Raw genomic sequence first — 13,096 nt, 5'->3', positions numbered from 1 at the left:
AAAAAAAAAATCTCTTTTCAAGTATTAAATAAAGGCTCTCCCATAACTCCAGACTACAGTGATCCTGCCAGCCCAGGAGGATGCAGGGCCCTGAGGAGACCTGGGCTTTAGAATGCTCTGGAAACAATGTTTGATCTCTTTGATTCAAGGAGGCACTCGGAAACCTGAGGCCCAGCTTCTGGATAACCGTGATCGCTTTGCAAAGTATTTGCCGGCGCCGAGTTCTGGGCGAGTCTGCGGCCCCGCTGCGGCGAATGAGTGCGCCAGGCAGCATCTAGTCCTAGCCTGGGCAGCCAGCAGGCTCCTCTAAACGTCTGTCAGCCTATGCTTATGTTTTCTGCCTTTAAAAATAATAACAGCACGAAACACACTCCAACCTCCCTGTATTCAATACAATCTAATTAATTTAGACCCATGAAAATTACTAGATCTATCTCCCAAATTGAGAACCATACTCTTTCTACAAACTCAAGCATTCACTTTAACATTCCAAAATAATGAACATTCCAAAGTATTTGTTTTTATTTTTTTTAAGTTGGTAATAATTAGGAAACAGTATGAAATGCCCTCTTTTCACTGACATTAGTATCCACCTTTCTGTTTTAAAATTATGTCATTGATCCAAATATACTTTGCAAGTGCTGAAGAACACTTTTAATTCTCTTTTTTGTGGCTAATGCAGTTTCCGTGAGTAATCAGTCTCACAAACATGTACCTGAGCCCTTGATTAAAATGTAACTGATTCTCCATCAGATGTGGAGGCAAGGAGAGGCATCCTCCAGTGATAAGCACTCAGCAATATTCCTGGGGATTCACATAATTTTATTCTTGGAAGGAACTGACATTGATCATTTCCAACCCCTGGAGAAGCAGGATTAGGAAGATTAATTGATGTGTCCAGGTTACCCACTTCCAATCCAGGGTTTCCTTTTCCTCTCTGACCCTCTTTGTCAGAAACCCAACTATTAATTTAAAACAAAGATACTCATTTTACATTTGACAACACGAAAGATCCTACCTGTCATTCAATTCAGTAATGAATTCAAAATAGAGCCAAAGAAGTAACTCTGTGAAATGAATATGTCCTTAAAATATATATTACCTTGTCTTCTCCTTCAGCATCATAGCACTGAAGGTCAGGCTTAAAGGTGGGTCTAATAAGAACCAATAACACATCTGGAAGACAGTCTGTAGACAAGCTGCACAAATGAAAAGTATTTAAGATGTTTAGACAGCTGTGAATGGAGGTTTCCAGGTTTAGTTCAGAGTGGAAGTGGCAACTGAGAACTGGTGGGTTGTTACTGTGATCCAGAGAAAGCAGGTGCAAAGAAAGAGCAGCAAATAGCTCTGGTGCATCCTTGAAGCAAATACTCACATTAAAGAAGGAAAACGTGGCGTGAAAACTATCTTCATGGGGTGGCAACCTCCCCCAAATGCAGGCATGACCTCCAGCCTTTTGCTTTTGAACACATGGAAAGAATTATTTGGCAAATTGAGCTACAAGTTATTGACACATCCTCATTCAACTTGCTTCACAGCTCCTGTTTTGCTCATAAAGTACATTCACATCAGTATGGACCAGCCCCCTGACAGAGCTGCTGTCAGCAAGCTGGAAAAGTTTCCTTGTAAACTATCAGGGGACTTATTTATCTTATAAAATCCAGCAGAAATTGTAGGAAAAGAGAGGCTCAATTAACTTGTCTGTAACTTCTGCCACTGTAAAGACTTTATCCTATTAGATGGATATATGCCTTAAATCCAAAATGCCCCCAACTTGCTGTCTTGAAAATGTCGAAGACTGAAACCTTAGTTGGGTGGAATTAACAGTGACCACCCATTGCGCCAGGCAGAATATCAGCCCACCGCCAATATCTTCTTGGTGGTTGTTGGAAACCAAATTCACATTCCTGATTAAAAATGTGCCTACTTAATGAAAGTCGGGATTTCCCAGTCTTCTCACTGGTGGGAAGAAGCAACATGAAGCTTCCAGAACACACACATCAGCAAGATCCAGTCAGGTTCATTAACCAGAAAGGGAATTGCCATGTGCTCCTTTCTACAAGCTGCTAATTACCGTTTTTTGCCTCATTTTGGAATACGGATCACTTTACTTTCTGCAAAACTTTTCAATGCACTATTCTAAACACAGCCATCAGTCACTCACACCAGCTGTGGATTCACAGCGACTTTCCTTATTAAAATACACAAAATCGTATCGGCTACACCATCCCAAACAAGATAATTACTGTGTCAGGAAATAAAAATCAGATTAAGTGGAGTTTAGTGGCACAGGAGACCCTTTTAAGCTTTTGCCTGACAGAGGGACCAAGGAGGATGAGTTTGCCTTTGGAGTTTTAATTCCACTTCTTCCATTCTAGTTTTTCAAGTTCGATCTGTTTTAATTCTATCCCTTGGTTAGATCTCAGTTCCTAACATTTTGTAGATTCTTGTTTATCAGAGACGTGAACTGAGCTATACTGGTGTGTTTATTTGAGGATTAGCTGTTGTGGTCAAGGAAGAAATATTTGTTCAACTGGAGTCAAGAACCTACAGCCACAAGAAAAATAAATCAGAGCGGGAGAGAGAGAAACTGGATAATGGGGGATCATTTCACTGTGAGTCGATCCTGGTGGGGTTTTCTGCCCCCTGGTGACTTTATGCATAGGCAAAAAGAACTTAACAGATCAAAGTCCGCATTCCAACTGACAGATATGGGTTTTTAAAATTATTAATTTGATGAACTGCTAAAGCAGTAGCAAGAGAATAAGTGGACAGAAGAATAAAACAGGTGATAAAATTTGTCTTCTTTTTCTTCCCCTGCAGCATTGGCATTAGAAAAGCTCTGTGTACACCATATGTACAGTCATTTACTGTGACTAATGGGAATAATGTACTACATTTCATAAAACTGATCTCTGGCAATTTGAGAAAACACTGGATGGCTACACTTCCTATCTAAAAGTACTTATCACAACAAACCCTCAAGCAAAATTTCTTTTTAAAAAAAACAACCTTAATAGGCTTTCTAGTGAAGCAAAGAAACTTTTCAGAATGTCAAGAACCCTCCCTGTTTTGGGGAAACGCTTAATCCTCTCAGATGTTTTCTCCTGCTGAATGCTTGTCTTATGTGCAGTTTAAGATGGTGTTTGAAATTTTCAAAATTCTTTCTACAAGTGTATCCCTGTTTCCTCTAAAAATGGACTCAAACTGATGTTAGAAAGTGGCACAGATGTTAGAAATTCCAGCCTCTTTCCAGAACAGGACCAAGTATGAGTTGAGATAATGTCCCTTTTTGGCAAACTCTTATTTTCTCTCAGATTCTGGAAGCAATTGTCAACATGTCCATTAAAGTGGGTGGACATCACACACAACTTGCCTGAGTGTCACCCTACGAGCTACATGGAGATCCTTCCAAATGCAAGACATCTATCTGTAAAATTATCTGCAATCAGAGTGACTACTTGTAATATTCTCTAGACTGATCCGGGGAGCACTGTGCACTGAAGACACAGCGTCTTAACTGTAGGCAGAAGACTGAAAAAGCAATCAAACTGGGTTTATATCTTCATAAATCACAATACACGCAGGTGATACTATCAAATGCTAAATCAAAACTTTTTCCATTTTCATAATTGATTTGTATTCACTTCATACCAAAATAATCTGGAAAGGAAAAAAATAAGTCATCAACGTACAAATTAAAGATGCAACCTGACATCAAGCATTAGCCAGGAGTATTTCCCTGCAAATCAAATAATTTCGGAAAATCACCTGAGTGCTCATCTCATAGATGTCTGTGCTTGCTTGGTGAATTTTCACCATGATTAGTATCACACTTTCTAACTGCATCTGACAACCGACTTCCACACTGCACACAGAACCAATGACTCTGCTTTCATTCTGAAGAGTTTTAAAACTTACAACCTAAAATTGTAATTTCTGATGAGTTTTAAAACTTACAACCTAAAATTGTAATTTCTGATGTTCATCAGGATTTATAAATAACTTCTTATAAATCAAAAACTAGGTTTGGTTATAAAGCACAAAGATAAAAAATAAAATACTTTTGAAAATAAAATATTGTGCATACTTGAGGAGATAAACCCTTATAAAACATTCACTGACACATGTTGTTCTATTTATGTTCATAGGAAGATAATATATATTTTTTAAGCTCTCAAATTATTCTGATTTCCTAAACTTATTCCAAATCTCTTCTTAAGGTGTTATTTATAATTCCTTTGCCCAAATGGCTTACATAATGCTTCCGATTTTATTCAGTAATACCTCCACATTGGCCAGCTTAGAGAATGCACGTTTAAAACACATATCTTATAAGACATTAGTTATATGCATCTAAACATGGCTGATAATCTTCATAGGTAATGCAAATACTAGCCTGAGGTCAGGGGTTAACAAGGGTGGAGAGGTCATGCACCATGCTTGACTGAAGCGAACAATACAACAATGAGAAAACTAAATACACCTGAACAGGACAAAAGAACTCCACAGTAGTTAAATTCTGATGCAGTCTTCATAGATACAGAGACTGGATTCTATAAAATAAGTCCCAAAGTCAATCACATTATTCACTGTCACACCTCATTCTCTTAAGACCAAATGTAACGTAGGTGAATAGGATTCAGTATGTATGTATCATGTTCATGACTGTTACTTCACCAAAATCATTGATATCACCCAAAATGAAAACGTTATTAAAGAAGATCAATAAACAGACTTTAAGTGAAAAAATTATTGTAATCCTTAAACGCTATGCAACATGGAGATTGATATCTTCATTTTGAAAGCAATCGAAACTCCTCTTAAAATTACATAATAACCTCATTTAAATAACTAGAAAAAACACAGGTTTCCCCAATACAATGCATTTTACATGCCATCCATTAGAGAATTACACCCAAAGCTCTAGCTTCACAAAATTCTCAAATCAAGAGGTGGACAACTCTTTTTGCAGCTGAGGGCAATCTCTCCCCATCACATTTTCTCAAAGATGGCTGATGCAAACAGCACCTCCTAACTACATAAAAATGGTTGCTCAGATTAAATTATGCAAACGCAGTTTCAAAATAACCTGCTCAAGTTTCAGCGCATTAAAGATGGACCTGCAAACATTTGTCATGTTATGCCTGCTTCCGGCAGAATCACAGTGGGTGATCAGGGGAGCACAAAACCCAAGTCATCCTTATAAAAAGAAAGACTCTGAAACATAAGTGCACAAACGTCAAATCCCATGCGCACATTCACCAGCCTTGGACTTGGCGCCTGAAGACTGATCTGTCACCAGTGCAAAACAAGGAAGAGCCATCAGGCAGTTCTTTAGGTCTCCATCCCAGAACGACTCGCAGAAGGGGCCATCTTTGAACAGCTCAGGCTCATCAATTAAAGTAAAATATTCCAGGGGTGGAATTTTCAAAATGGGGGTGAATTTACAAGGTTACTTTTTTATTACATGAGGTAATTGAAATATACTTAAAATGATTCATCTCCCACAAAAATAGCCTTTATTTTCAACCGGACAATATTTCATAGTCAGACACCCATCTACAAAGATTTTTCTGTGAACCTAAAATACTTGGCTTTTTCCTAATTAAAAGTAAGTGACTGGAAAATGTAGGGTAATTACAATATCAAAACAAGTTCAGTAGACTTAATGTGCAGCCTAATTTCAAGCCAGGAGACACTGGTAAGAAGCACATTAGATGTTTCCCAAATAATAATCAGTAAATTAGGGCTTTTTCCTTTTTTACTAAATAAACTTTAGGTTTTAAACATCTTTTCTGTATTATTTTATATTAAGGACTAAAGAGAAGTTTTAAGTAATGATGTACTTAAACTGTCCATCTTAGTAAATCTTAGCTGAAATGACTTGCAAAACAAAGGGAACAGAATAACAATATAAAATATTTTCAGTTTCAAATAATTAGCTACTTGTAGGTAGTTGAAAAGTTTTATAAAATCAAACTAAAGCCAAAAGTTTTCATAAATGGAGCTTTTAATATTCTACCAGTCAAAAAAAAGGCGGGGTGGGGGGGGGGAGAACCATTTTGTTCTGCAACAAGATACTAACGTTCTTTGATGTCAAACATAAATTTTCACTATTCTTTCCATGACGTTAGTCTTAAAAACAATATTTACTTCCATTTACGCCCCATCACTGGTTATTTCTCTTACTACATTTTAATAAGTTTAATAACTCAAAGCATCAACACAACAGCGCTGGAAAACCTCCGCTTTGTTCCATAGACTGATTTTGCTGTACTTGTGTTTATTTCTTTTACTTTCTCCAATTTCACTAAAGCACTCATCGTCCAGGCTTTCCAACACTTCTTACCCTAGTTTTGAGGACTTCACTACAGGCTGAGGGAAACTTTTAGGAGAATAAAGATTCTTTCAACAAACCAACATTCTAGGCCTTAAACTGTCCAACAAAATCTCGAAAGAATGAACGGAACCTCACCATTTTACTTTCGTCTCCCCCAGATGGGTTGAATAGAGCTTCTGAGAGCACACTGGCCATCCCCAACCTACTCACGCATTGGGACGTCCGGCACAGAATATTCGCGACCCAAGCCGCACGGTTCCCCCGAACCACGAGATGGTGACATTAATGGAAAACGGTTCCTCTGCTAAGAACTCTTCGCAAGGGCCTTCTTGGAAAGTGTAAACACTTCTTGCGGGGCAAAGCAAACTATGTTGTCCACAAACCCTCTGTAACCCTCTGCACCCAGTATCACTGACTGACTTCAGGGTCACCATTTAAGGTGGTTCTTCGGGCGGGCGTCTTACTGACGCGCCCTCCCGCACACGCGCGCACACACTCGCGCGCGACTCTCCATACATTTCAGCGGCCTCCTGGGGCTAGAAAGATGAAATACCGTCTCTGGGCCATTTCCCCCCGAATTGAGCTAATTGAGTTCAAAATATCCAGTAGGGAAAAGAAAGGGGATGAGAAAGAACAAAATTATTTTCCCCAAATAGCTTGGTTTTCCTCTCCCTAAGCTGACGAACAGCCGGAATGACACCAACCCTGCCGAGAGGGAGGGCAAGAAAACTTCAAAGGCGAGGCGGCCGAGCGAAGTTTAGCCGGGTCGGTAGAGAGGAAGCCACAGAAGGGGGCGCCCGGGGCGTGTCCCCCAAGCGCACCCAGGTCCCCGCTCCCCCTTCCCTCCTCTTACTTTTGGATGATCTGGGGCAGGCTGGCTTGGGGCGGCGGCGGCGGCGGCGGCGGCTGCATCCCTCGCAGGCCTGGGGGCGCCGGGGGCGCCGGGGCACCGGGCACGCTGCGGGCATCTCTGTCCGGTTGCTCGGGGCCGCTGGGCTCGGCGTCCTGGCTCATGGCTGCGGCCAGCACCATGTGAGGCGAGACCGGCCCGGGCTCGCGGCGGGAGAGCGCGCGAGAGGGGCGGCCCCGGGGCACGGGCGCTCACTGGCCGGGGTCCCCGTGCCCAGTCCCCTTGTCCTTCCCGGTAGCACGGGGAGGAGACGCGATGGGCGGGGAGGAGGCAGTCCCGGCGGCGCCGCCTCCGCCTCCTCCCGCGGGTCCCGCTCGCCCGGCCGGGCCACTCAGAGGTGGGGGCCAGGGGGCGTCTCCCAGCCAGCGGGAGACGCTCGGCGCCCGGTGGTCAGGGGATCTCTGCCCGCAGCTCCTGGGCGCTGCGTTCTCCACCCGCCACCCGCACGCCTTCAGGGTCCCCGGGTCGGCGCTCGGCAGCGCAGCTCCACCGCGTAAGGCGGCGAAACACAGGGCAGCCCGCCGCCGGACGCCGAGCTCTCGCCTCTCCCGCTAGCCGGCGGCCTCCGGACCGTCCCCGGGGACGACGCGAGCGGCCTCGCGCGCTCCAGCCAAGCGGGACGGACCGAGTGCGCCCCGGGCGTCTGCGCGCATCGCCAGCGCGAGGTGCGCGGGCCTTGGCACCTTCCCGCGATTGGTGCCCAGCCAGCGCCACTCGTGGCTGAGGGGCCCGAACCCGCGGTGGGGAGAGCCCAGAACTCCCTCAGGTCGGTGCGACTGGTAACCCCAGGTCTAAGATGACCGGACCCGAGGGCTCTCCAAATTGGCAGTCCCCAGAGGCAGCCGCCGTGATTTCTCTTCATTTATTTCCCCACTTTTCTAAAACACCTGCGGCTGTCCCGCGAGCGCAAAGACAAAACAACGTGTATGTTTTACTCTTGTTATTTATTGGCCAAATCTCAGTAGGAGTGTAAAGGATGAAGAGGCGTTCGCTACCATGGCACTCCCCAGGATTACCGCCTCTGAAGCTCTGCGGGTTGCCCGGGAGCCGCCGTGCGCCTGTTCACCTGCGCACAGCGGTTCACGGCGGCGGACGCGGGCGTCCTGCGCTGAGGAGTCACCCCACGAGGTGCAGTGTAGTGTCCTAGAGCACCGGCAGCGATCTGGGGAGGCGCCTGGTGCCGCGGAAACGTCCAGAAGCTGGGCAAAGATCTCGGAGAGTGGTTACCCTGGAGATCCTTACCGTCTGGCGGACACATAACTTTCTAAATCCTGACACAGGCAGCCCTGAGAAACGAGGAAAGGAGTCCCTTGGGTGCCTTGGAAGCCAGAGAGCACGCCAGGGTGCCCCCGGGCCTGGAACGAAGCTTCCTGGGGGTCTCAAGCCAACCTATCCTCCTCCCGCAGTTACGTGGAGGAGAATTCTGAAGATGAATTCTCCGGGGACCAGCAACTATTGAATCCCCTGAAAGATGATTTCTTCTCTCCCTAGACTGTGAGTTTCTGTCAACTTTCCTGCCAATTTCAAGAAGTTTAGCCTCCCTTTTTGCTGTCATCCTACCTAGATCCTCCGCCACCCCCCTCTCTCCTGTACATACAGGGTCCTGTCCACTCTCTGGCTTCCTTCTTTCTCACTCTCTCCCTCCTTCCCCTTACAGATAAAATGATACACCCAATGCCTTGTATTCATAAGAGTAATCATAATTCTCAAATTTGAATCTCCCCAGAAAACCCAGGTAAAGAGGAACCAGTTGTTTATTCATTTCGCCAATGAGGCAAGTCAGGGTGATTGATTTGTTCAACTATATATAGCTGGTAAAAGGCTGTCCCAGAGTCCTCTTGGGCTCTAGGAGTGGTTAGTTCATCATTTTCCGTTTCTATCACTGAACTACTGACTATGGTTTTCCTAAAACTCCACCTTCTACTGCCCTACCCCCACCTCCTTGGTTGAGGGAAATGATCTGAAATTAACATTGCAACTCTCCCAGAAAGGAAAACTTTCCATATGCTTGTATTAAAATATCTCTCTGAGAATCCCCCAAAACCTTTGTGAAAGAAAGCTTTGTAGTCAAAAAAAGACAGATCACTTTTTACAAGAGAGGGTGAGTGATTCAGTCTCTCTGAGCGTCAGTTACCAAATATGTAAACTGGCAGTGATGAGACCCTGACTTGCAGAGTCATTGTTAGGATTAGAGAGAATGTATCCTGCATAATTGATGCATAATTGGTACAAGAGATATTCAGTCTGGCAATTATCACAAAAGTGATTCCTTATCTTCCAACCTTACAACCTAGTAGAACAGTAGATCTCAAACTCTAGGAAGCCGAGTGCCTGGAAATCATAATATTGATATAACTTAATCCATCCTCATAACGTTTTTCCTGGCAGAAACGTAAAGGAAGGAAAGAAAGGAGGGAGGGAAGAAGGGAGGAAGGATAAAAGGAAGGGAGGGAGGGAGGGAGGAGAGGAAATTCATATTATACAAGTGCAGCTCTCTGTATCTCAAAAATAACGTATTAGCTTTTGTGACAAAATAACAGTGGATATATCTGGGGTATTTATTAGGCTTTTCTTCCATCCTTTCTGTAAGTTGAAAATGTCCCCCCAAATGGAGAAAATTAATAATACACCAGGTGTTTTTAAGAAGCCCCATTTCTGTGAGTATAGCTGAATGTTTGCATCGTATGTGTTATGTGAGAATTGAAACTTGAAGCAGATGTGAAGGGAGAGGGAGGCACTGCAGCAAAAACCTAAAGCTAGTTCTAGTCCTACCTCAGATTCCCTCAAAATACTGTCTAGGATAACAGTGAACAAGACTTTCCATTTTGCAAGTCAGACGTTCAGCGTATTAAGCAAGTCCAATGAAAAATATTTATTAACGTAATGTCATTTCACTTTTTTCCAGGAAAAAATGATAAAGCTCCCAGGGTGGGGTTGCAGCCATTCAAGAATCCTTTAGGTTTGGTTTTGACTGCCCTGTGCCCTCACCACCCCCACCACACCAGGATGTGCTTGCGGTTGCTGACCTGAGGGAAAGGCTGTAGGGGTCACCTGACTTGACAAATGGGAAAAGGGGAGGGGTTGGTAACATCTCTGTTCCACTCTGCAGAAGCGCCCTGTCCCTGCTGACATACCAGGAAACTGAGATCAGTGAGGCTTTTGCTGTCTATGAATATATTGAACATTTCATAGGTTATTGTTGTTGTTCAGTTGCTCAGTCGTGTCTGACTCTTTGTGCCCCCATGGACTGCAACACACCAGGCTTCCTTGTCCTTCACTATCTCCCGGAGCTTCCTTAAACTCATATCCATTGAATCGGTGATGCCATCCAACCATCTCATCCTCTGTCAACTTTCCAATGAGTTGGCTCTTTCCATCAGGTGGCCAAAGTACTGGAGCTTCAGCGTCAGTCCTTCCAGTAAATATTCAGGGTTGAGTTCCCTTAGAATTGACTGGTTTGATCTCCTTGCTATCCAAGGGACTCTCAAAAGTCTTCTCCAACACCATGTTCAAGAGCATCAATTCTTTGGCCCTCAGCCTTCTTTATGGTCCAGCTCTCACATCCATACATGACTACATGGGAGTCAGCTGTTAAATGCTTTCATAGATTATTACTTACTTCATATTCACAATAGTCCCATGAGGTAGCTGCCCCTGTTTTTATTTACTTGTTTTTTAATTGAAGGATAACTCCTTTATAGAACTTTGTTGTTTTCTGTCAAATCTCAACATGAATCAGCCATAGATATACATACATCCCCTCCCTTTTGAACCTCCCTCCCATCTCCCTCTCCGTCCCACCCCTCTAGGTTGATAGGAGCCCCTGTTTGAGTTTCCTGAGCCATACAGCAATTCCCCTTGGCTATCTATTTTACATATAGTAATGTAAGTTTCCATGTTACTTACCCATGTTTTAGAATTGAAAGTGAGGCTAGAGGGCTAAAAGAATTTGCCTCAGGTCACCTGCCTTTTAAGCTGCAGAAGCAGAACTGCAGTTAGATTGATCTGACCCCAAACCTCACCCACTGCCTCAGTGGCACACAGAGACCTGAGAAGCCACCTGGTCTTCTTTTGCTGTGATAACTGCCTGCATCTTCCAGTGAATGTAAGATACCCTCTGCATTGTGATTCAACTCTGCCACTCATATTTATCTAAGCAGTAAATGATCAGGCAAGGTCCAAATTGACATAAGCCAGAAAATTTAAAGAAATTAAGCAGCCTAGCGGTGGGGAGGGGGTAGTAGAAAGGAACAGGAAATAGAAACCAGGTCTCTGTCATTCTCAAACTTGCCAGGGATTCTGGCACACTGGTTTGTTCTGTAATGTTAATAAATGTTTACTGGGTTCCAAACAGTGGTTCTAGGAGCTTTCTCATGTCTTATTTCTCTAATTATCACCAGTTTTTAGACAGAGAAGTTTGATAAACCTCTCCAAGGTCATGAGGATAATACATAGTGGAGTTGAAGTTCATGCCCTGGTCTGACTCCCTGCAATGCGCTGTCCTCTGTTCAAGGTGATTGTGAGCATTCAGCTCCACAGATGAGATTATTTAATATGTATTGTTTTTCCCTATGTGTAATTACTACTTTTAAAAAAAAACAGTTTACTTAGTAGGTTGTAAAGTTTGATAATAAACAGAGCTGGTAAAAATATAGGACTGCAAACATTCTCATATACTGTGGATGAAAGTGTCAGTTGCTACAACCTCTTTGGAAATGAGTTGGCATTGTATGTTACGATTACAACAAAGAAACTGACTCAGTAGTTATCCTTCTAGGAATTTATCCTATAGGTAGGTTTGTTTGTAGCAACAACCAAAGTTCCATGTGCAAGGAAGTTTACTATGGCACTGTTTGTAACAGCAAAAACCAGAAACAATCACAATGCTAAGCAAAGGGGCCCTGGTTACATAAAGGATGGTCCCTGCGTGGAAAGGAATACAAGGCAGCCCTGAAAAAGCACAGGCTAGGTCTGTATGCACTATTAGGAAAAAATTTCCAAGATGTATCCCTAAGGAGAAAATCCAATTTCCTCAGCAGTAGTGCGGTTTAATTAAATTTGTATAAAACCAAAGAATATAAAACATTTCTAGAAAATTATACAACTAATTAATAACTAATTACTTCTGGAAGTTGGGATAGGGCAGGAATTCTATTTGAATATTTGAAATAAAATTTTATTGAAGTATATGTACTGTTTGAAATTTTTTACTATAAACATGTACTGTTTTTTATTACTGATCCCTAACAACAAAGCCGTTCTTTCCCTCTTCAGCTAGTCTTTCTTAACAGCAATTAGCACATGAATAGGATTTTTTTTTTTAAAGCAAAACATCATCTGGAAGATTGAAGGAGAAATGCACTGGACCATGTATTGTCCAGAGTAGTCTTTTGTTATCCTAACAACCCCAACAGAGACAACTGAATAATTAATTCATTAATTCCCAGCAGTCATTTTGATAGTTACAGTCTATTAGTTTGATAATCGTACAAGCAACCTATCAACATTAGCCATAACATATTAACTGTTATCTGGGTGTTAACAGTTATCATTTCTTTAGTATTACTCTATGTCAAGCTGTCTTGAGCACATAATATTTCTCATTTAATCCTCACAACTTCCTTATTAGTTGGCTGTGTTTATGCCCATTTTACAGATAAGAAAACCAAGACTCAAAGAAGTTCAGCCACTTGACAGCTACTTTGTGGAAGAACTGCAAGTCTAATGCCTGTCTCCATTCCTCCTAGAAGAGGGCTTTTAACTATTCCAACATGGTGGCAATGATGTTTCTTGGTATAATGGGGATTTTAAGACCAGACATTCCTCTGCTAAATGATGGCTGG

At 42.9% G+C, this 13,096-nt stretch overlaps 1 protein-coding gene and 1 long non-coding RNA gene across 7 annotated transcripts in view; one reads left to right on the top strand and one right to left on the bottom strand.

Moving 5' to 3' along the window:
• Positions 1 to 7,449, bottom strand: part of RBM20 (RNA binding motif protein 20) — a 191,981-nt gene extending 184,532 nt beyond the window's left edge. For 4 of the 6 annotated variants that reach the window (XM_060404451.1, XM_042239107.2, XM_060404457.1 and 1 more), the window contains exon 1: positions 6,554 to 6,779. In XM_060404451.1, the coding sequence (XP_060260434.1) occupies positions 6,554 to 6,777 (224 nt within the window). In that variant the 5' untranslated portion in view covers positions 6,778 to 6,779. Of the gene's footprint in view, positions 1 to 6,553; positions 6,780 to 7,196 lie in introns of those variants that run through there. The other 2 variants (XM_060404453.1, XM_060404454.1) reach the window with 1 other exon arrangement.
• Positions 7,450 to 7,953: 504 nt separating this feature from the next.
• LOC132658384 (uncharacterized) lies at positions 7,954 to 12,442 on the top strand. The gene is made up of 2 exons (XR_009597978.1): positions 7,954 to 8,747; positions 10,159 to 12,442. It is a non-coding gene; the product is annotated as an uncharacterized LOC132658384 (long non-coding RNA).
• Positions 12,443 to 13,096: the final 654 nt, after the last annotated feature.

This window comes from Ovis aries, chromosome 22 (genome assembly GCF_016772045.2).
Source record: "Ovis aries strain OAR_USU_Benz2616 breed Rambouillet chromosome 22, ARS-UI_Ramb_v3.0, whole genome shotgun sequence".
Lineage (NCBI taxonomy): Eukaryota > Metazoa > Chordata > Mammalia > Artiodactyla > Bovidae > Ovis > Ovis aries.
Note: the sequence above shows the minus strand (reverse complement) of the source record. Positions and strands in the feature narration are given on the sequence as shown.